This window comes from Rattus norvegicus, chromosome 10, assembly GCF_036323735.1.
Source record: "Rattus norvegicus strain BN/NHsdMcwi chromosome 10, GRCr8, whole genome shotgun sequence".
Lineage (NCBI taxonomy): Eukaryota > Metazoa > Chordata > Mammalia > Rodentia > Muridae > Rattus > Rattus norvegicus.
Window position 1 is genome coordinate 44,471,019 of NC_086028.1, and position 23,259 is coordinate 44,494,277.

Consider the following 23,259-nt stretch of genomic DNA (forward strand, 5'->3'; position numbering starts at 1 on the left):
GCTCTGACCAGGTAGGGGTAGGCAGCCAGGGGCCGTAAGCCCAGTTTGGAGGGCTGTGACACTACAACTCAGTAATTACTTTATTAGAATGTCAGTCCCGCTCCAGCAGGAGGAACGGAGAGGAACACAAATAGCCCAGGGAGAATAGATGTGGGTACTCTTCTTCGGAGTCATTGGGCCTCAGCAAGCCAGCCCAGGGTGCAGAGCCACCTTGTGGCCAGACAAGGGGTAGCTCCTTCTACTCCACAGTGGAAGCCTACTACAAGTCCTTGGTGCCCTGGCAAAGTTCCCCCCACCTCATAATCCAGGCAGATTTAGACCACAGGCATCACTCTGTGGAATAAAGCAGGCCCTCAGGCATGTTCAGTTCCCTCAGCTTTCTTGATTTCCTGCCAAGGAAGAAGGGAAAGAGAAAGTCAGGAGAGGCAGGGAACCAGGGAGGGCCAGGTCTCAAATCCCACCCACCCACCCCCACCTTGCACACCCCCCAGTCCCCAGGGACTCTTGGGCTTTGCACCTGTACTTGACCAGTCTAGCAACTGGCAGAGCCTTGTCTGCTTACAGCACACCAAGGGTGCAGCCCGACATCAGCAGGGTTTGCTGACTTCACAGGATGGCTTGTGCGGGAGACTTCCCCACACAGGGCAGGTGGGAATGGGCCTACCTCAGACAGTGCCTGCTTCAGTGTAACATAGGCTTCATCCAGGTTGTCATTGACGATCACCAGGTCAAACAAGCCAGGCTCCTTGCCTGGGGTGGGACAAAAGACAGTCAGGAACACTGGGAACCTGGCCCTTCTGGGCTTGCACCACTGTTAACAACCGGCTATGGCTACTCTTGCTGCCACTGTTGCTAGGACAGCCAGGGATGGATGAACTCTTCCTCCCCCTCTCCTAGAGAACCTCAGCTGGGGTCTGCTCCAATCAAGTCCTGACTCCTGGAATGTGGACTACTGCCCCTCCCCAAGCCTCTCAGAACTAGCTCTGCCTGTGAGGGACTCCCACATACACATAGGGAAACAACCAAAGGTCTCAATGACAGCATCTGAACGTGGACCAAGCTCAGACCCAGGAACAAGAGCACAACTACAAAAAGATGCCTACAACACTTAAGTCAGTCAAAGCCTCTCAAAGGCTCTGCAGACAAAGGTCTCAACTCCTCCATCTTTACCCGTGGTCCTCCCCCAACTTGTGGTGAAAGGGCTGGGCACATGCTCAAAAGGTATGAATGGTCTGACTGCACTCACTGCTCTCCATGTCTGCCTGTGCAGCTGCCAGCCGCTTTGCCAGGCTCTCCTCAGTCTCAGTGTTGCGCTGCCGCAGTCGTTGCTCCTGAAATGCAGGTCCTTGTCAGGTCAGTATGGTCCAGGTCTCAGGCCTGCCCTGCAGGTTTCCCACACCAAGTACCCACCAGCACGTCCATCGAGGGAGGCTGCACAGAGATGTAGATGGGATGCAGATCAGTCTTCTTGATGCTGCGCACTCCTTGTAGGTCGACATCTAGCACGCAGATGCGGTTCATGGCCTGCACAGCCCGGACGGCTTCCTTGCTGGGAGCAGGGAAGGGCAGAAGTCCAGTGGATCCCAGCAAAGACCTGGCCCCTAAGCCCTCGTGAGTTCTTGCTCTCTGGCCATCCTCAGGCATACATGCAATCGATGGCTGCTAAACCTTGTTAGCCTCTTAAGGCTTTCAAGAGCTTCAGAGAAACTCAGCCCTTTTTTCCCCAAGGTCCATCCTGGGCCTGGCCCAGGTAGTGCAGAGGCTCATGGGAACCCAGCACCCTCTGTACTTTCCAAGCCTACCCTCAACCCTGTCAGGCCCTCTGACATCATAGCCAAAAGCCAAAAGTCCTATAGCCAAAAGCCAAAAAGGTTTGGCTGTCACTGCCTACCTCTCCATGTGAGTACCTCACGTGGCTCCTTGCCTCACCGGATGGCTTGAGGACAGATGAGCCTGGGGCATGATTGGGCCTGCTTGTTCCCTGGAGCCTACCAGCTATGCTTAGAGACTAGGGGGAAAGCAAGCCATCCCAGTCCTAGGCGGGAGACTGGGAGGGCATCGCATGGTCAGAGGAGAGCTTCCTTTTGTTAGAGTTCTGGGATTACCCTGACCCACAAAGCCGGGCCCACACCAAACTCAGCCCACCTTGTCCCATACAGGTTCCCTGAGAACTCAGCATGCTCAATGAAGTCCCCTGCTGCAATATCACGCTGCATCATCTCCCTGGTCACAAAGTAGTAATCTGGAGAAGAAGAGGGCTTTCCAGAGAGTACCCGAAACCCAGCCCTGCCTGGCCTGGCCCCTCTCCATCCTACCCAGGGCTGCTATGGCCAGATCTAGGCTGCAACAGATACCACTGTCCCCACTGTCCTTGCTGGAGAATTGGAAATGGCCAGGTTCCATATACCAGGCAGGAAGAAGGTTCAGCCTTGACTATGATGTAGACTCTAATCAAGCCATTAACCCAAAGGCAAGAAATAATTCTTCTGCTGGGAATTGAGCTCTGTTACAGCCAAGGCACAGAGCAACCCTAACCCCCTCCTCCTTCCCGTCCCTCAACACACACCAGTGGTGCCGAGACCCTTGGATTAGCAGGCTGGCTCACCTTTGCCATCTTCTTCGCCAGGTCGTGGGTTCCTTGTAGTGTCTAGGAAAAGGAAAACAAACAAACCTATCAGAATTGGAGAGATCTACAAACCTTCCTCCACCCAGGGTCTACCCTTGCAGGCCTGCTCCTCTGGTTATGTAACAGCAGGTGGTGCTCACGGCCAGTGGGCAGGCCAGACCAGACCTCGAAAGGTCAACGGGGCCAAGATGCTTACTCTAGATGGAGGCCCTGGGAAAGGAGAAGGTAGTGGGGATGAGGAGGGTGAGGAGAGCCAATCTGATAGATTGGGAGTGTGCATTTGGAGACTCTAGGAATAGTCCCATGCTGGGATAGCCTCTCAGCTCCTTGCCCTTCAAGGTCCTGAGACACTCACGGGATACGCTGAAGCCAAAGACACTGCCATGTTCCTGGAACAACTTCTTGAGCAGAGTGCTCTTCCCTGCCCCTGATGGCCCGCTCAGCACTACTGGCCTAGGTCCTGCCATGCCTGTAGGAAGAGGGATATCGCAGACATGAGGGGGTTGCCTTCACTGGCGCCCTGGCATTCTGTTCAATCGGAGGCAGTGATGTGAAGACCTCTGAAAGGCAACATCCTCATATACTGTGAACCTTCCTCACAACACCAGTCAATTGGCAAGATGGTAAACACAGGCAGGAAGGCTGACAGGATTCCAACATCTAGCCTCACCCACACCCAACAGGATGTCCACAGGCCAAGTGACCCAGAACCAGACAAAGCAGCACACTGGTCCCACCCAACAGAGGCTGCCCTCCAGAATCTGACCTCACACTGCTGCCTGGGCTTTGGCTCCATTACGTGGCACTGCCCACTGGGGTCCCAAGTCTGAAATAGGAATGTCTCTGGCCCTACAGATATGGTACTCTCAAGTCTGTTCAACCCAAACCTATTTGGGAAGCTTCCCACTAGACATGCAACCATCTCTGACTTGTCTGGGAAGGACAATCTGCTGCCAAGAGTTGGAATAGCACCCCCCTAAGCTCCCAAGGAGAAAGTAAATGCAGCTCAGGGTTAGCCACAGGTAGGGGCTGCCAGAGAGGAGCACCTGCTGTAGGTATGAAAGCACAGCAGGAACCTCCTCCATCAGTCTATCTGGGACCTGAGCTTCCTCCCCTGAAGTTCCGATGGCATCACCCTAGGACCAACTGATCCCACCTGCTCCCAGGCTCCTGCCTGAGCAGACACAGCCCCACCTCACTGTCAGCCCTAGTCCTCCAGCCAGGCCTCTGAGCAGGTCATTTACACGTCAAGAACCCTGTCTATGAAGGCCCTCCTGCCTCCCCAGGATGGCACCCACCTACTTGATGTGTTGCGGTCTCCGTGGTAGCCTAGGAAGAGTCAATGGCTGCTCTGCACTGAGGGCTAGGGGACTAATCTCTGCCAAGCCTAAACCCCGCCCTTCTGAGCAATAAATCCCTTAGGCACCAGCCCTGCCTGCACTGTGAAATCAGCCCTGTCCTCCCACTATACAAGAAGGAAAAGGTGGTTACTTGTCCTGCTCCTGAGATCTGCACCTACACCTGTCTAAATAACCAGAGCAGCATCCAAGTGCACTGGGAGAGCGGGAAGAGCTACCACGGCACTGAGCACTGAGACCAGAGCTGCTGCTCTCTCCTGAGGTCTAGGCAGAAGGAGACCAGGGAGGGTATTTGGGAGCTGGAGAGGCTGCCTGTCAACCCAAGCACCTTTGACCTATAAGGGCAAAGCCCACACAGCTTTAGGTTCAAAAGACACAGGCTGCAGGAAGAACACCAGCTTAGAGAGGCCTTGTGCTCTTAATCCCCAATGTAGGCCATGAAGTAATCTTACAAAAGCAGTGTTGCTGTTATTCTATCACCCACAGAATCACAAGTACTATATGATGATACATGGGCTTGCACATGCATGCCACAAATGCACATTAAAACACACACACATGCACATACATGTCCCTGAGAAGTACACAGGACCATCTATTAAAAAGACAGAAAAGGAACCTAGGGAAACCTACCCAGGATCATCAGTGCTGCCTCTCAATACAACTGCTGCCTTCTGCCTCACTCCACAATGCTTACCAGTCAACCACACTGACCACTATATGCTATTCCCTTTCTGGGTTCCAGGCTTCCTCCAGCCCCCAACTCACCACCACCTTTTTTTTTTTTTGGTTCTTTTTTTCGGAGCTGGGGACTGAACCCAGGGCCTTGCGCTTCCTAGGCAAGCGCTCTACCACTGAGCTAAATCCCCAACCCCTCACCACCACCTTTACATAGGCATTCTTTTCCCCAGTCATCGGGCCTGCTGCCCACACCATGCCCTGGCTTTAGGGTGTGTGCTACAAACCATACATCGCAGCTCCTATGATGCTCCCTCCCCTCTGCCCGTATCAGGCACTCAGAGAGCTCCTCAAGGTGCTGCGCTGCCTCAAATCCGGTGATGGCCACAGGCTGTGACCTGCAGCTGCCAATATGGGTTCTACACCTGCACTCTCCAGATGGCCATTTCTGGAACTGTTGGTTCCCTTGAGTGTAAAAGGAACTCAAGGCAGTGTTCGCCACGGGCTCAGCAGGCCACTGCATAGGTGTATCCAGAGACTGAGAACACAGGATCATGACAATAGAGGAGAACCAAGGCTAAGAGAGATGTTCCAAAATGTACATGGTAAGAAAGCTTTTGAGAAAAGGATCCCAGGTAGGAGAGCCAACAAGAAGCCGTGTATTAGTGACAAGCATGGTTGGAAAAGACAATCTGCCATCCCATCACAATGGAGCAGCCAGTACCTACCCATGATGTTATAACCCCTTCTAACTCTAGGTAATGATGAGCTAGGATCACCTAGAATCCAGCCTGAAACCCTCATTGCTGGGACTACGGGAGCCCTCACCTGACCCTAACCCTATCATATCCCCTGCAGGCCATGACCAGGCAGAGGGAGGAAGAACACGAGCATGCACATGCACATGCACATGCATTTCAGACAGCTGACTCCTACCCAGCTCTGCACTCCCTACTGCTCCCCTTCTGAGCTCAAGCCCACTTCAGGAGTCATGGTGTGTAACTTCTGTCCTGTTGCTAAACCACAAGAGATGGGAAGATATCTCTTCAAGTGCCACTCAGTTCATACCTTGGTTCTGCAAAGTCCCAGTAGGTGTCACTCAGCACATACAGTTCATGGATCTTTGACAGCCCCTGGTGACCCTCTATGGCACTACACTTGCTTGGATCTACACAGAGCACACCAGATGACCTTGGCTAGCCAGCTGTGGCACAGGGGCAGACAGCAAGTACAGTGTGCGCCAGGCAGGAGCAGTATGGACCTGGGAAATCCCTGGGTCCACCAAAGGGGGACTCTCATCAGTAGCCGGGTGGCAAGGCCATTATTATATCTCCACAAGGCCACAGCTTGCGTCAGAAATTATATAGTTTTTCCCTAGCATTTACAGAAGTGTGTGGTAGATAGAAGCAACTTCCTTTGGGGAGACTACCTAAGAAACTTTGGACCCCCATCTCTTCAGCTTTCCAGTCCCAAACTTCAACTGCCTGACAAAGCCTCCCATGGCCCTAACTGTAAAGCATGCCAAGATTCACCTAGCAGCGCTGAAGGGAACAGGTTCTGCTGGAGCATCCCTAGACAAAACTTCCTATCTGTACCTTAGGTCCCCTAGGGCTGAAATCTGTCACAACTATCACCTCCCTCCTGTCACCTGAAGAGAAGGCCCTCCCAGGAATGAGAAGGGTTACCAGTCCAGTCCTCCAACACACAAACAATGCTAGGCAGACATGAGCAGCACACTGAGCCCTGAGACACCCCCCCCATCCCCCCACTTAGGCACCTCTCCTAACAACAGCAGCAAGAGCAGCCAAAGCTTGTTCATTCTTATTCCTCTGAGCCAGATGGACCTACCATGGCCTCCCAACAAAGTAGAGGTGGAGGAGCAGCGGCTAACCACGAACAGGCTGCTGCACCTTCCTGGTGCTACCCATCTCCGTTTGTGTCTCTTCCCAGCAAGGATAAAAGGGAACAGGCTGATCCTTGACCAGGAATCTGGATGCCAACCCATGATCAAGAGGCAAAGGGAACATAAAAAGGAAAAGGGCTCAGAACCCAATGAGAATAAAGTGGAAAGACCTAGGACACTGCAGAGCTGGCCATCTGTTCACTCCTGCAGAAGGGAGACTAAGGCCTTACAGGCTCAGGGAAGATTGGGCGGTCAGGGAGGATGTGGGATAGGGTAGAGTAAAGGAAACTCAGGCCCAGTACATGTAGGCAGGGCAGGACAGGCCAGGGCAGGCCAGGGACCAGCAGAAGCAGAGTCAAGGACAGGAACCAGCAAATGCATATCAGGGAGGGTGGGGACCGGTTGGGACAGGGAAGACTGAGGCCCACCCAGAAGAGTCAGGAACACAAGAAGCCTTCCTCATACGGCTACCTTCCAAGAGCTCAACCCTATTCTACCTTTCTTTGTTGCCTGGGCTCTTTCCTCCCATACCCCCTTCTGTCTTTTTTCAAATAACATCATGCTTCCTGTATAGTCTGCATGTGTCAAGACAGAAGAGAAAGTTTAAGTGTAGCTAAATAGAAATGCACTGTCTCAAGTTTAAGATTCCAGAAAACTACTGGTCTCTCCCATACCCCATTCCAGACAAAGATCCAGCGCTGGGCCAAGGAAGGGTAGGCAAACCCCAGCAGTGGCTGATGTAGCATCCATTGGTTACACTGCGATGTAAAAGCAACGGTGTGAAGGCACGTGTAAAGTACTATGTGTAGGGCTGGAGAGATGGCTCAGCGGTTAAGAGCATTGCCTGCTCTTCCAGAGGTCCTGAGTTCAATTCCCAGCAACCACAGGGTGGCTCACAACCATCTGTAATGAGATCTGATGTCCTCTTCTGGTGTGTCTGAAGACAGCTACAGTGTGTTCATATACATAAAATAAATAAATAAATCTTTAAAAAAAAAAAAAGTACTATGTGTAGACAGGAGCTAGAATAGCAAGAAATTGTGTTCCCTTGTGGTCAAAACGGGGAACAACTTTAGCGGTAGCTCCCATAACTATCCTATGACCTTCTCCTGAAAGGTGAATTGAAGGAGCACCACAGAAACCGCCTTCTTCTTTCTCTCCTTGAACCTTATCAAAAGCTGACCAATCATTTACATTTATTTGCGCGCGCTCTCGCTCGCTCGCTCGCGCTCGCTCTCTCTCTCTCTCTCTCTCCCCAGCCACCACCTGAAGGAACCCCGCCCACTTCCACGTTGGATAAAACTGTGACTGAGATTAAGCCTAAAGGCGGCTTAATATTTTTTTCTAAAACAACAATAACAAAACGGGACAAGCCAAATCCTAATATTCAGACCCAGACGTCAGCAGGCCTGCACCATTTGCAGGCACCTAAGTCCAACACCCACAATGGCTGAGGACTAAAGCCATGTGCTTGAGCCTTCCCAGGACGCCGGGTGGGCAGGGAGCCGAGAAAGAGCGCAGACTAGGCTCAGGCTGCGCCGGTCTGCGGGCGGCTGGGACTCTGCTTGCCCATCCCTGTCGTCTGGGGTCCCGAAAAACACGTTCAACCGGCATCCCCACAAGAACAGAGTCACTGGAGACGGCACGCAAGGGAAACATGCGGCCGCAAGTCCCGCTCCGGAGGCAACCAGATGTCAGCGCACTCACCGTCCACGGGAACGCGACCCAGGGCGGCCACCGCCAGCCCGACCAGCGGGCGCCGCAGCATCAGGGACCGCCCGCAGGACTACGTCACAGCGGCGCGCCGACCCACGGGGACATACCGGAGTGCCGCAGAGCTGCGCAGACCGAGTACGCAAAGCGTCAGCGCCGGTCACTTCCCACCTCTGCCCGCTGACCATACGTCACCCTCGCTGGCCCCACCTACTCCATGTTAAACCCCGACTCGTCACTTCCACCAAGAGATAGCCGCAGGTCGGTCCGCAAGGGCCTACGGAAGGGGAAGCGCAGCGTTGCTGCGCAGGCGTACTGCACTGTTTTCCCAATGGCCACGCCCACTTCGCCTATCGTCGTTGCTTCATCTCCAAACTCCGCCCTTTTCCATACTTTCTCCTTTCCCTGCCTCCCTCTCCCCGCCCAAGCTCAGATCCTACCTGTTCACAAATACCCGGAGAGGAACATATCAAAGGTCAGCTTCGAGTCTGTTTAGTCACATTTCCGGGTTAGCGGGTTAACTGTTAAATCAATTCAAGAGGCGGCTAGCACGTGCTGTTCTTCCTGACGACCCAGATTCAGATCCCAGCACTCAGGTTGTGCAGGCTAATCACCTGCACTCATGTACTCATAGCCATACACATAGTCACATATACCTAATTTTAAGTCTTTTAGGGTTTTTTTGTTTGTTTGTTTTTTGGTTCTTTTTTTCGGAGCTGGGGACCGAACCCAGGGCCTTGCGCTTCCTAGGTAAGTGCTCTACCACTGAGCTAAATCCCCAGCCCCAGTCTTTTAGTTTTTTAGATACTGTCTTACTATATAGTCCTGTCTGGAGACTCCCTGAGAACCACCTGCTTCTACCTTGCAAATAATGGGATTAAACAGGTGTGTACCTGCTGGGAGGTAGTACACAGGTTTTTAATTCCCAACAGTAGGGAGGCAGAGGCCGGTGGATTTCTGAGTTTGAGGCCAGCCTTGTCTACAGAGCAAGTTCTAGGACAAACAAAAGCATGTAATATTGTGCCTCACCAAAATAAATATTTTTTAAATAAGTTAGAGAAACTGGAGGGCAAAGATCTCAGAGAATGCTGAAGTTGTGTGTCCTTAATTCAAGCAGAGATAAAAGAAAAATAAACCTAGAGATAAAAGAAAAAAGCCCAGTGTGGTGGTGCACATCTTTAATCTCCGCACTTGGAAGTAGAGATAGGCTGACCTCTGGGCATTCAAGACAGGTTCTGTACATAATTCTAGGCCAATCAAGGCTACATAGGGAGATCTGTCTTAAGTAAAACAAACACACTTATTAAAGAATTGCCGGGGTTGGGGATTTAGCTCAGCGGCAGAGCACTTGCCTAGCAAGCGCAAGGCCCTGGGTTCGGTCCCCAGCTCCGGAAAAAAAAAAAAAAAAGAAAGAAAGAAAAAAGAAAAAAATTGCCATGGGCTGGAGAGCTGGCTCAGCGGTTAAGAGCACTGACTGCTCTTCCAGAGGTCCTGAGTTCAATTCCCAGTAACCACATGGTGGCTCACAACCATCTGTAATGGGATCTGATGCCCTCTTCTGCTGTGTCTGAAGACTGACAGTGTACTCATACATTAAATAAAAGAATTGCCGTAAAGTGGGCAGCACAATTGAATTAAGTATCAATTCTTTAAGAAAGAGCTATTTGGGAGAGAAGTCCTGAGCTTTGAGTAAGAAAGTGATCTAGGGGTTGGGGATTTGGCTCAGTGGTAGAGCGCTTGCCTAGGAAGCGCAAGGTCCTGGGTTCAGTCCCCAGCCTCGGGGGAAAAAAAGAAAAAAAGAAAAAAAGAAAGTGATCTAAAGGCACAGAGAAGGAATCGAATGTAAAATTCCTTTAAAAATGTACTGACTCAGGGCTGGAGAGCTGGCTCAGCGGTTAAGAGCACTGACAGTTCTCCCTGAGGTCCTGAGTTCAATTCCCAGCAACCAAATGGCGGCTCACAACCATCTGTAATGTGATCCGATGCCCTCTTCTGGTGTGTCTGAAGATGGCTACTGAGTACTCATATAGAATCTTTAAAAAAAAAAATGTACGGACTTTATGATAAATATCTGTGCCTAATTTTACTTTTAAAAATCTTACACAGAGGAAAGGGAGGGAGGGAGGGGAATATTCTCTAAGAGGGTGGAAGGGACCCGCTCTTGTCCCACCACTATAAGGGCCCTGGGGCCTATGGAAAGCTGAAAAGGATGGCTAAGGCTGCAGAAGTGCTTCTGAAGGACACAGCATTCAGGTACTGCTGTCGTTTTTAATTGGTTTGGACTGAAAGACAAGAAGAATTTGAAAAGATTTGGAGAGACAGGGAAAACTCTAATCCTGGTCAAGGTAAGAACAGAGATGAGTATAGGTAAAAGCACCAGATGCTGTAAGGACATCAGGACAGTGGTGGCCAAGGCTCAACAGCGCTTCCCATCATGTGGCTGCTTGCTGCGGGTGGCTGACCTCCAGCATAACTTATCACAAGCAGCACGACTCTTTGCCATTGTCCTTTCCAGGTTTCAGGTCCCAAAGACACTCAGGACAAATGGCTGTGGTGTCTGTAAGCATACAAATGCATGCTAGTCATAGGCTGTCTCAGCATTTCAAGAACCTGGTACAGACTCCATGCTTCCTGGCTTTCTGACTCCTTCTGCTCTTCTCACGCAAGCCCTCTACCCTACACCCCTCCAGGGGAGGGGCTTCACTTCCCTTCCCACAGAATCTCTTTCCTATAGAAGCCTGACATTTTGGCCATGTTCTCTCTTGGTTCTCTGATCTTTTCCCCAGTCCTCTCTCTTGGGAATCTGGCATTTTTATACCCTCTTATGAGTCCCCAGAATTCCAAATATAACTGTCTTCAGCTGGCGAAATGGTGTCCCTGGCATAGGAAGAGACAAATCTTAGTCAGCTGCTGTGGATGGTCTGAAGCATTCCCACATCCCACACTGGGATTAAAACAAAAGCATATTCACATACCATTTCTGTGTTTTTAAAGAAACTGAGATTTTCACTACGCTCCTCTCATGGCCTGGTTCAGTCTCTTGATCATGTCTGGTGATCTCTCTCTCTCCCTGCTCTGGACTCTTGCAAATGCCTCTGGCTGTGCTCTCCCTCGAATCTACAGTAAAACCCTTCTGAGCCATAACTTGTGTTCTCCCTTGGATCTACAGTAAAACCCTTCTCAGCCATAACTTGGAGCTACATCGTGTCCTCATTCTCATTCACCAGGAAGCTGTGAAATTTACACTCTATAAACTCTAATAAATTGTCCTTAAGCTCCTGTCTGAGTCATACTTTGTCTTTGAGCTTCTGTTTGTGTCATTTCTTAACTTTTTTCTTTTAGAATTATTTATGTATGTGAGTACACTGTAGCTGTCTTCAGACATACCAGAAGAGGGCATTGGATCTCATTACAGATGGTTGTAAGCCACCATGTGGTTGCTGGGAATTGAACTCAGGACCTCTGGAAGAGCAGTCAGTGCTCTCAACCTCTGAGCCATCTCTCCAACCCCATCTTAACTTCTATTATTAATGAAAATAAGAACACTGGTGGGGTTCAGGAATCGCCATACAAACCACTCAGTTAATCATTCTCAGTTAAACAGGGTTGGTTGATTGAACACACACCCCAACACTGATCAATCATGGTCACAGCCTAGACTTGTGAGCAGAGTATGGACCTTTAACATTTCTCAGGGCCGGCTTATAAAGGGAAAACCACAATGAGCTCATGTGCGCATGCAGGAAGAGCTGTCCAGTGGTTAGCTGTGAGTCAAGCTATTTTAGCTAGCTAGACAGAACAGTTCTGACCTTTATTCTGGTTGATCCTAAGTAGAGCTTATAATTGCATAATTTAAGGTTAAGAAATTTCAGAATGGCTGGAGAAACGGTTCAGTGGTTAAGAGCACTGGCTGCTCTTCCAAAGGTCCTGAGTTTAATTACCAGCAACCATCTATAATGAGATCTGATGCTTTCAGTATCTCTAAAGACAGCCACAGTATACTCATGCATGCATACATATTTAAAACGGAAAAGAAAGCTCAGAACATAACAGGCTATGTGTTCAGGACAACCCTGCCTGAGTCCAACTATTTTTTTGTGGCAATGATCAGTAAGCATGGAACAAAATGGCTACAGCTATGCTGGGGGGCAGGCCTCAACAGACTCCAATAGAATACATGGATTTCCCAGGTATATGATGGCTTTCCAGCTTTGTAATTCTTTTTAAAATTATATGTATGAGTGTTTTGTCTGCATGTGTGCCTGTGTACTATGTGTGTGTAGTGGGCTGGGGGCTTGGATGCTCTGGGACTGAGGTAATAAATGGTTATGAGCCATTAGGTGCCAGGAACTGAACCTGGGTCCTCTGGAAGAGCAGGCAGTGCTCCTAACAACTAAGCCAATTCTCCAAGCCCCACCCTGCCTTTTAGTTCTTTGTGAGAGAAAATTACCCTGCTCCTGAAACCCTAGATAGCATCAGAGCCACTGTGCAGTGCCAGCTGTGGCTCCACATGGACTGCAACCAACCAGTGTGGAAGGTAACCCAGGGCTACCCTCATCTGGGTGTTTGCCATATCCAGAGGATTTAGTAGTTGCCCTGATGCACTTCAGGCTGTCCTTGGGACAATGCATTCTTCCTGTCTGATGTGGGAATGTTTATCTTGTGTCTGCCTCACCATTGTGTCTTGGGGGTATGTAATTGTTTATAGCCCATAACTGAAATGTATGCTTTCAGTCCAGGGGGAGAATGCGGACTTGGACTTTTGAGCAATGCCTTAGTTAGACTTAGTATTACTATGGTGGACACCATTGTAGTGGCAATTTTGGTTTCTTTTAAGAACATAAATATTTGGGGTTGGGGATTTAGCTCAGTAGTAGAGCGCTTGCCTAGGAAGCGCAAGGCCCTGGGTTCGGTCCCCAGCTCCGAAAAAAAGAACCAAAAAAAAAAAAAAAGAACATAAATATTACACTAATATGTTGCTTTAATCCCAGGTGTGGGATATGGCCGCTTCAGATTGTCCACAGCAGCTATGATTTGCCTCCTGCTCGGGTTGGGATGTGACTTTGCCAGCTGCACATAGTGTCTGGAATTCTGGGAACTTTTGAGAGGAGATGTGTGTGTGTGTGTGTGTGTGTGTGTGTGTGCGCGTGTATGTGTGTGTGTGTATATATATATTATATATATATATTATATATATTATATATATTATATATATTATATATATATTATATATATTTATGAGCCCCGAGATGCAGGTTGTTGTTGGTCATGGTTTGTTCAGTAGTCATATGCAAATTATTGGTTTTTTCCCCTTGACAAAGGCTGAATCTTTCAGGGTTTGTGGTGGTTTGATTGAGAATGACCCCCATATGCTCCTATGTTTGAATGCTTTGTCCCAGTTAGTGGAACTGTTTGGGAAGGATTAGGAGGGGTGGCCTTGTTTGGAGTATGGCCTTGCTGGAGGAGGTGTATCACTGGGGCTGGGCTTTGATATTTCAGGTGTATGCGCTCTCTCTCTCTCTGCTGCCTGTAGACCAACATGTGAAGCTCTCAGCTACCGATACAGCACCATGCCTGTCTGTTTCCCACCAGGTGGATTGTGGACTAAGCCACAGAAAGTGTAAGCAAGCCTCCAATTAAATGTTTTCTTTTATAGAAGTTGCCTTTGCTGTGGTGTCGCTTCATAGGAATAGAACAGTGACTAAGACAGTGTCCTTCCCAACTATGCAGCTGGCTTGATGGCAGAAAGCTAGGCTGCATAGAAAAGTTGAGAGCTCAGTTGTGGCAGTAATTAGTGAGATCAAGAAGTCCATACAGCTGGAATGTAGGGAATTTTAACACACTTTGTACTGTAGAGTCTGAGCACCACCCGTTTTCCAACTCGGCTGAGTTTATTTCCGTGAGCAGTGATTTGACCTTAGAAAATGTACATCTTAGATGCAGAAAAGAGAGAGGGACCCCCTTTTTCTTTTTAAAATTTATGTGCTTGTGTGTGCATGTGCGAGTGCACAAGTACTCACAGAGGTCAGACAGGGCATCGATCCTCGAGAGCTGCAGTTACAAGCAGATGTGTGTCACCAGTCCACTGAACTCTGGTCCTGTACAAGAGCAGCAAGCATTTGGCTGTAGCACCACCACTCCCTTTTCTGTTCTTGAGACTTCTTCCCCCTCCCTTAGCTGTGAGTAGTGCCCCAGCAAACATGTGCAGGTGTCACTTCAGACCTCCTTCCCCTTTGGGTATGTACTCAGCAGTGAGGCTAAACAGGGTCATATGCCAAATCGACCTTTTTTCCCCCCACGACAGGATTTCTCTGTGTAACAGCCCTGGCTGTCCTGTAACTTTGTAGACCAGGCTGGCCTCGAACTCATAGAGATCTTTCTGCCTCTGCCTCCTGAGCGCTAGGATTAAAGGCATGCACCACCACACCCAGCTGCCAAATAGACTTTTTGAGGGACTTCATTCTGTTTTCCACGACTGCAATAATTATACCTCACCTATGTCTATAAAAGTTCTCCTTTCTTATCCAGGTATGATGATTCATGACTAGAGACAGACCCAGCACCAAAGAGGCTAAGGCAGGAAGATCACAAGTTTGAGGCTACCCTCAGCTATATAGTGAGATGCAGGCTCCCCTGCCCTCCACAGTGAAACCTTATTGCAAATGAAGACAAAACAAAACCTTATGGCCCTTGGCAGCCATAAGTACCCTCACACTGACAGGGCCATGACAAGGCCCAGAGGAAGCCAACCACACATTGAAGTGCCTGGAACCTCTGCTAGGTAGGCCTTCCGGGTCAGCAGGATGAGATTTCAGGGAATGGTAGTCCAGGCACAAACTTGGTCTTTTATTTAAAGGTTTCAGAAGGAAGAGTCTTTCTTAGTTTCAAGGTTTGTCTTTTTCTTCCTTCCTGAGACTAAGTCTCATGTACCTCAGGCTAGTCTCAAACTTGCTGTGTAGCCCTTGAAATTCTGATCCACCTGCTTCTAGCTTCCAAATGCTGGGATTACTTTCCCTTGTCTCAGACAGCATAGTGTGAGATGATATTTGAGTCTCCAGTATCCTTGGAAACCTCAAGATACCATCTGAAATACTACCCCATTGAAGCTAAAAAAAAAAAAAAATTAGGAGTTTGAATGTTCCTCAATACTACACTGAGCTCTAGGTAACCCTCGTTATAACACCACTGGTCTAAAGACATCAAGAGAAGCCACACTGTCCCTAAGAAGTTCTTTCTCCTCCTCCTTTTCTGGCTTAAGAGTTGTCAGTTAAAAAATGGCCTTATATGCAGGGCATGGTAGCTCACACCTTTAATCTCAGCACTTGGGAGGCAGAGAGAGGTGGTGTTATCTCTTGAGTTCCAAGTAAGCCTGCTCTACACAAGAGTTCCACGACAACCAGAGATGCATAGTGAGACCCTGTCTCAAAAACCAAAAATGAATAAGTAAATAGATAAATGGCCCTATCTTTTCTCCCTCCATTCTCCAACCTGCAACATATTTAAGACATATTTAAAATCTCTTCATCATCACTGTATTCAAAGATATTTCTGGTTCCCTAACTGGGACAACAGACAGAACCTCAAACAGTGAAAATGAGTCTTAAGACTTAGTGATCGATTCAGTGGAGAATGGAAGACACATCTGAGGTCTCAGAGCATCACAGACTCAAAGCAAACCTACCACCAGGTGTGTGATGCCCCCATCACCTGTCCCCTAGGCTGAGTACCCTGTGCTGGAGCTCACTGATTTATAATAAATCACTCAGCAGTACCTAGAGGACTCTGACAGCACGACTATACAAGAGGACTTCACTAGAGATGAAGCAGAAAAACTCAACAGCCCTTTCTTCAGACAATGCCCACTCCTCCGCCATTGCCAGAGCTCACTGGCTGACTGAAGGTCATCCGACCTTTGTAAAGTGGCTAGAGCTTCCTCTTTGGAAATCCTATAGGCTCCAGTTGCATGGGTTCCCTGTTTTCTAGTGCTTGATAACGATATTTGCAGGCCATTACTTGCGATGAGCTTCGGAGGCTGGTCGCCCAGCTGCAAATTGTGTCCCTTGCAGACCCCTGCCTACATGCTGGATAGCCCTAGGAGGAGACAGGGAATTAAACTGACCAATGCAACCCATGAGGTATGGTAAAAGACAATTAACTCAGGAAAAAAATAGGAAAGGGGAAGGAAAAGATCTGTCAAAATGATGCTAGGGGCCCAATGTGGCAAAGTCCTCTAAAGGCAGCATGTAAGTTTTTGTGGTTATCCTGAGTAACTTTGGAGAGAGTCCTGCAGCCTGCACAGCAGCACACCTCTAGGGCTCACAATAAACCGATGCCACAAGCTCAAGACGGTGGAGAGCTTCAGGACCCTTAGTGTCTGGTGACCTTTAGTGTCGGGCTACTCAGAGACACTAGTCATGTAGTTTGGTTCTGATGAACCAACTGTTCTCTAATGTTATTCCTCACGGGTACCACAGTGACTCCAACTCTTTCACGTTGGCTGTTTTGTCATCCCGACTTGGCACTCGGATGTCCATCTTCCAGACCTGGTTCCACCACGAGCCCAAGAAAAACCGTGTACCTTCTGAAAGGGGTAGATGGGCGACCACCAGATCTGAAGCAAACCTGGAAAACAACCAGGCATGGAAACTAAGGACCACACAGGGGTCCGTAGCAATGCTTCCTTCCATCCACATACTGCACAGCGCTGTGTAGCCTGCACCCCAGAAAGTCACAGTTCGGACGCCTCCCCTTTTCCCCTCACCCCCTCCCGACCCCTGCCCACACTCTCTGCCTTGGGTAGTCATCCGACCTAGCCTACTTCGGCTTTGCCACCCACAGGGACGCAGGAACACAGTAAACTAAACAGAACTCCCCAGAGCTGGCTCCCATCACGCCCACCTGGTTTTACTACGCCCTCAACGACGACGTCCGGCCCGCACCTCGTGACGTCATCACCGCGCGCCGCCGGCGCTTGCAGGACATCTGGGTTGTGGTGGAGGATTGTCATCTACAGTGACGGGTTTCTTTTGTGGCCCCGCGTGGTTCGGCTTCAATTTCCCACCTATCGAGTAACATTCTGCACTGCGAGTCTACGAGGTCTCTCCCATGATAAGGTGGCGGCCGCAGGTTGGCGTGTCTTGGGTGCCGGCAACAACCGGCCCCATCACTGAGGAGTAAATGGGAGGGTGACTTGCGCGTCGGGTGGAGCAAATGGGAGGGGACTTCCCGACATCTGTGTCGGGGCCCGGGGCCTAGTCCACGTGGCTAGGGAGGAGGAGACCCCGAACTTGGGACATTGACCAGCGGGATCCCCTCTTTCGAGGCAGTGGTGCCCTACCCTTTGGTTCTCTGCCTAGGTGGGAACCTTATCTATGCGCTCGCCCACTGGTTCTCTCTTGCTGAGTGTGGGACTCTCAACTTCTACCTGCTTAGACCACTATGGGAGTCTCTGGCATTGAAGAAAGTAGCTTCTTGTCCGGTCTGTAAATCGGTTTGATAATACTCATCTCGCGGTATTGCTGTGGAAACTAGAACGATGTTAAAAAATAAAGTGAACCAAGCACTCCACACATACACAACACAAGAGGGTTGTGATTCCTTCAGGAATTGGGTGGGTGGGCCTTGGTCCCGCCGAAAACTGCCTAGTCTTTGGAGGGTAGGACCCTGGTAACTGCTTTTGTAAAAAAAAAAAACAAAAAAAAAACAAAAAAAAAAAACCTCCAAAATTTCAAATCTGAGGCCAGAGGGCTAGTAGAGGGCTAGTAGTATAGACTGGCAAATGACACACACCTAGATCTCACACTTTATCTTCTATATCTAAGAATTCAAACGACAGACTGAAGATAACTTTTTAAAATTGAGTCTGCATCGAACATAAGGGGTTTTTGTTTTCTAAACAAAATAGTTGGGAAGAAAAGATTATATGGCTTTTGTAAACCCTTAGGTTTGCTTTAGTTTTATTTTGTTTTGTTTTTCTGTTTTTGAGACAGTCTCAAGTAACCCAGCCAGACCTTTAACTCCCTCCACGTGTAACAAGATAACCTTGAATTCCTGATCCTCTGCCTCTAGAACATTGGACACACAAGCATTCCCTTCCACATTTGGCTTTGTATTCTTTTAGGGAGAAGTAGTTTTAGGCATGTCTGAACAGGTGCTCAGGTCCTATGTAAATGCTATGCTGTTGTACAGCAGAAATCTAACAATCCATCAGTTGGACAACTAGAGATTCACTTGGGTCTAACTTAGCTCCAGGCCAGGATTTAGGATAATAATCAAATGGAAACAAACAAACAGGGTTTTTTTTTTTTTTTTTCCTTTCTAGCAGGGCCTACATCAGGGCCAGTGACTGTTTCCTCCCGCCACTACAGTGCTAAGGAGAAACAATGCCTTTGGGTAGTCTGCTTGGGTAAGCATAAAATTCCAGTCCCCTCAGGAACTCCCCAAGACACTCTGTCCTCTCCAGTGTTAATCCCTCTCCTCAGTGTTGGAAGGCGTGTGCTCTGAGCCCCCATTACAGACTGCTTTAACTCTGCAGACAGCTCAGTGGAAGTCCCTCAATGTGAACCATCAATCATTGCTAGATGGTGCTCAGTAGTTCTGTGTCCTACTGACTGTGGCTAGCTACCCCGGCATTTGGTGCCATCTGGCTCACTATCAACCATCAACCAGTGCCTACATGTCTGTCTGTAGCCTGCTGAGGCACTGTGGTGTGAGGGCAGCCTTCCCTGCACCCTGCCACCTACACACATCTCCTTGGAGAGCTGACTGCAGCAGGGCGTCACTCACTCGACTGCGTCGCCAGGCCTATGCTCGCCTCTACCCTGTGCTGTTGGTCAAGCAGGACGGCTCCACTATCCATATCCGGTACCGGGAGCCACGACGCATGCTGGCGGTAAGCTTCCTTCAGTAGGTGCTTGCCGAGCCGTGGTGCTAGGGCCCCGGGCCAGAATGTGGGATTGGGACTTTCATATATAGCTACAGTTCACTGTACTGCAGGAGGAATGAAGGGAACAGGTTGTTGGAGGGATTTACACCAAAAACTCCAGCCACTAAAATTAGAACACACAAGTTGGCTATTTCCTTTCTGGGTTTGTTCTTGTTTTATCGATACAGGGTCTTTGCAAACCAGGCTGGCTTTGAACTTACCTAGCTGAAGCTGACCTTGACTTAATATTTCAACCTCTTTTAAGTGCTGAGATGTACGTCTGTCTTACCATACTAGGCTTAACAAGTCTGTTTATTAACAAAACAAAACACCAAATCTAGACTGGGGTGTAGTCTAATTGGTGGGGTGTTTGCCTGATAGGTGCAAAGCCTTTGGTTTCAGGACCACATAAAGCTGCACATGGTGGCACCATCTACTCACAGCACCCTGGAGGCTGAGGAAGACTGCTGTGAGTCAAGGCTTTCTTGGCCTAATGAAGACTCCGTTTTCATACAAGCCTGTGTCAAGGGGAAAGGAACAGAAAAACATTTCCCTTCAAAACAAAATCTATAACTAGTAGGCCAGTGCAGGATACAAGCACAGGTAAAAGAGGTGCAGGTGTCTTTCTCAGTCATTCTCTGAGGTGTGTATATAACCTCTACCTCTCCCCATGCAGATGCCCCTAGACCTGGATGCCCTATCTCCAGAAGAGCGCCGGGCCCGGTTCCGAAAGCGTGAGGCTCAGCTCCAGCAGAAGAGGGAAGAAGAACCAGAAATGGTTGACAGTTTTGACACTGAACGATACAAACGATTTTGGACCAAGACCAAGAAGTAACTCTGTCAGGGAGTTCCACCCGGGATATTTTGTGAGGATGGAGGGACATCTGTCTGTTTACCATACATTCTTGAAATCATGACATTCTGTCATTGTCTTCTTTGATGTGGAAGCCTAGTCCTGGGACTCATACTTTCTGAGAAGTATGTGCCAGAGCAAAGCCAGATTGAAAGGCTTTGCTTTGGAGGTTTTCTTGGGTCAGACCTGTGGGGTTTTTGATTATTTGTTGGGGTTTTGTTTTTGTTTTGTGAGACACAGTCTTACTCTGGTTGGTCTAGAACTCAATATGTAAACCAGGCCTGACTCTCCCTCCTGAGAGCTGGGTTTAAAGGTATGTGGCTTCATACACAGTTTTAGACCCCCAGTTTTAAACACTGTTACAAAGTTGGTTGTGAAGTATGTGGACAGTGGACAGGAAGTACCCAGCAACTAACAGCTCAACTTGCCTACTATCAGAAACCCCCCAAGTTAGACTCCTGGATCATATACAGCCTGCAGTCATCCTTCTCTCTTAATAGGTCCTTAAAAGGCAACCAGGGGAGAAACACTTCCCTGCCCGTAGGACCCAGTAGTGTGGCCAGGCTGTGCGTCTTGAACCCCTAGTCTGTTCTAGTCTACAGAATAAGTGACTCTGCAAACCAAAGCCTATCAGCAGTTGCCTAAACCTTTGCACTCCTCATGTTGATATAAAATCCCACTGGCTTCCTCCAGATGCACGAGCACACAAGTAAGTACCTTACCTCAAAGCAGGCCTGGGGCCACCCAACCCTTCATAGCACATCTGATTACTCACTAGACTAGCTGATTATTCAAGGATGCATAAGCCTTAGAACTGTTCCAGACATTTGTCCCATACCCTCCTGGCCCCATAGCACACCTCCCTCTTAGCTTGACCTAGTATGCATTCTGTGTTCTGACCAGCTCAGCCTTCCGTGTCCTAAGCATACCTGGCCTTGTTAAAGGTGAGGCCCCAGAAGCCGCTATTGTGCTTTCTGGAGGCTTTCCCTGGGAAATGGCCAGTATGCTTATCTTTGGCTGTGGCCCACATGACTGTCTGCTGCTCCCTTATTGTTGCAGGATATTTGATCACAGCATGAACCTGGAGATTGTGTTGTTTCCTGGAAAAACTCATTTCTAGTTGTGTGCCTCAGCCTTAGTATACACCTTTAATCCCAAACAATGAAGGTAAAATTAGTTTGTTAGAAGAAAGCACTCATGTTTAAAAGTGATGTCCAATTGGGTAGCAGACAAAATGATGACTCAGAAAGATCTGACAGAACAGGATATGCCCAACTCTCATGAGAACAGAGAGGAAAGAGGTGATTTAGGAGAAAGAAAAGGAGAGGGGAGTTTTACTGGAACCGTTGTACAGAGGCAGGTTGTAGAGGGAGGACAAGCTAGACACAGGTGAAGACAGAACGAGCCAGAGAATAAAAAGGAGCCAGAAACTAGAACAGATTGCCAAGGTAGGATGAGGCCTAGCAGGGCAATTCAGGAGAAGCTGAAAGAAACCAGTTTTTTTTTTTTTTTTTTTTTTTTGGTTCTTTTTTTTCGGAGCTGGGGACCGAACCCAGGGCCTTGCGCTTCCTAGGCAAGCGCTCTACCACTGAGCTAAATCCCCAACCCAAGAAACCAGTTTTAATCATTCAGTGTGTAGAGGAGTTTGAGCCAGAGCAGCTGAGTTGACCGGCCAGCCAGAGTTCAGAAAGAGCTGTAAGAGTTTATTCAGCAATAAGTCTCAGAGGTTGAAAACATTCTAGACCTAGATAAGATTGTACAGAAGCAGCCTTTCTCTTTCTCTTCCGTCCCAGGCGCTGCGGGCTCCCATGCAGACATGGCCAAGTCCAAGAACCACACCACACACAACCAGTCCCACAAATGGCACAGAAATGGCATCAAGAAACCCCAGTCATGGGGTTGGGGATTTAGCTTAGTGGTAGAGCACTTGAGCGCAAGGCCCTGGGTTCGGACCCTAGCTCCGAAAAAAAGAAAAAAAAAAAAGAAACCCCAGTCATAGAGATACAAATTTCTGAAGGGGGTTGACCCCAAGTTCCTGAAGAACATGTGCTTTGCCAAGAAGCACAAGAAAGGCCTGAAAATGCAGGCCAACAATGCAGAGGCAGAGAGTGCATGCTCAGAGGCCATTAAGGCCCCTGCCGGGGCTGGGGATTTAGCTCAGTGGTAGAGCGCTTACCTAGGAAGCGCAAGGCCCTGGGTTCGGTCCCCAGCTCCGGGAAAAAAAAGAACCAAAAAAAAAAAAAAAGGCCCCTGCCAAGCCTCAGGCCATCAAGCCCAAGATGCCAAAGGACCCCAGCCACAAACTCAGCTGTCTGGCTCTCATCACTCACTCCAAGCTTGGGAAGAGCATTTGAAGCTACATGGTCAAGGGTTGTAAGCTCTGCCAATCAAAGCAAGATTGTACAGAGGCTAGAAGCTTCCAGGACTAGGCCTAGGTTAGCAGACAAAGGCAGTAAGCTTTGGAGATGACAATTACATTAGGCAAATAAAGGATATGTATTGTGCAGCTCCCCTTGGGACCATCCATTCATCCCTAGTATGATCTTGTTCTGAGGGATCTGAATCCAGATATTTCCTCTAAAACCAGGACTTGATCTCAGGGCTTATACCAGGAGCCTCACAGGCTGCTGACAGGTACCCAACTTGTGTTCAGAATGAAAACAAAAATGAGATTGTCTTGGTCTATTTGGGATGCTAGAGTGTTCCAGGTTGGGTAATTTATCAGACTAGGGATGGAACCCAAAACCTTCTACATGTTAGGCGAGTGATCTATCATTAAATCCGTTTCTGTTCATTTTGAGGCAAGGCCTCAGTGAACTGCCGGGTAAAGCTTCACCTGCGGAGTACACAGATCGCTCTGGTTTAGGGATGCTTCGACTTGTGGTATTTAGCTTACTGTAATGCCATGCACGCTGTCACTCAGAGCACGGAAGAGTTGATCTATGTTCCTTTGGCGACTTTATCTGCTCCTCAGTGTTCGGTGAAGTTTTGCCATTACTTAACTTAGTTTCAACAGTGACCTGGACCTCAGGCCTTTGGAGTTAGCACGCTTGGCTTTCCAGGAAACAAGCGGACAGCCCCTCCTGGTGTCACTAAGGTGTTGTGGTGTCCCACTCCACGGAGATGCCTAACACAAGCGTTATCAGGTGTGATAGCACGGTTGCCTTTTTGAAGAGGTACTGCGCAATAGGACGAAGGATGTGC

The 23,259-nt window shown here is 48.9% G+C and overlaps 2 protein-coding genes across 19 annotated transcripts; one reads left to right on the top strand and one right to left on the bottom strand.

Annotated features, from left to right (window-relative positions):
- Positions 1 to 56: 56 nt before the first annotated feature.
- On the bottom strand, positions 57 to 17,314 carry Guk1 (guanylate kinase 1). 11 transcript variants are annotated; one of them, XM_063268992.1, is made up of 10 exons: positions 17,177 to 17,203; positions 16,857 to 16,900; positions 14,299 to 14,376; positions 2,982 to 3,095; positions 2,606 to 2,647; positions 2,146 to 2,242; positions 1,411 to 1,594; positions 1,247 to 1,331; positions 665 to 750; positions 57 to 389 (listed from the first exon to the last, which is right to left on the bottom strand). In XM_063268992.1, the coding sequence occupies exons 4-10, from the start codon at positions 3,091 to 3,093 to the stop codon at positions 354 to 356; spliced, it is 642 nt and encodes a 213-aa protein (XP_063125062.1). In that variant the 5' UTR covers positions 3,094 to 3,095; positions 14,299 to 14,376; positions 16,857 to 16,900; positions 17,177 to 17,203; the 3' UTR covers positions 57 to 353. The 11 variants fall into 11 exon arrangements, with proteins under 11 accessions (XP_063125062.1, XP_063125061.1, XP_006246539.1 ...); XM_063268991.1 differs by having other exon boundaries at positions 14,299 to 16,900; positions 17,177 to 17,314; XM_006246477.5 differs by lacking the exons at positions 14,299 to 14,376; positions 16,857 to 16,900; positions 17,177 to 17,203 and adding exons at positions 6,511 to 6,651; positions 8,273 to 8,571 and having other exon boundaries at positions 1,411 to 1,549.
- Mrpl55 (mitochondrial ribosomal protein L55) lies at positions 17,234 to 20,383 on the top strand. 8 transcript variants are annotated; one of them, XM_063268601.1, is made up of 5 exons: positions 17,389 to 17,404; positions 17,635 to 17,756; positions 18,603 to 18,683; positions 18,968 to 19,169; positions 19,879 to 20,116. In XM_063268601.1, the coding sequence occupies exons 3-5, from the start codon at positions 18,661 to 18,663 to the stop codon at positions 20,035 to 20,037; spliced, it is 384 nt and encodes a 127-aa protein (XP_063124671.1). In that variant the 5' UTR covers positions 17,389 to 17,404; positions 17,635 to 17,756; positions 18,603 to 18,660; the 3' UTR covers positions 20,038 to 20,116. The 8 variants fall into 8 exon arrangements, with proteins under 8 accessions (XP_063124674.1, NP_001099252.1, XP_063124673.1 ...); XM_063268604.1 differs by lacking the exons at positions 17,389 to 17,404; positions 17,635 to 17,756 and adding an exon at positions 17,234 to 17,374 and having other exon boundaries at positions 18,600 to 18,683; NM_001105782.1 differs by lacking the exon at positions 17,635 to 17,756 and having other exon boundaries at positions 17,235 to 17,391; positions 19,879 to 20,383.
- The last annotated feature ends 2,876 nt before the right edge of the window (positions 20,384 to 23,259 follow it).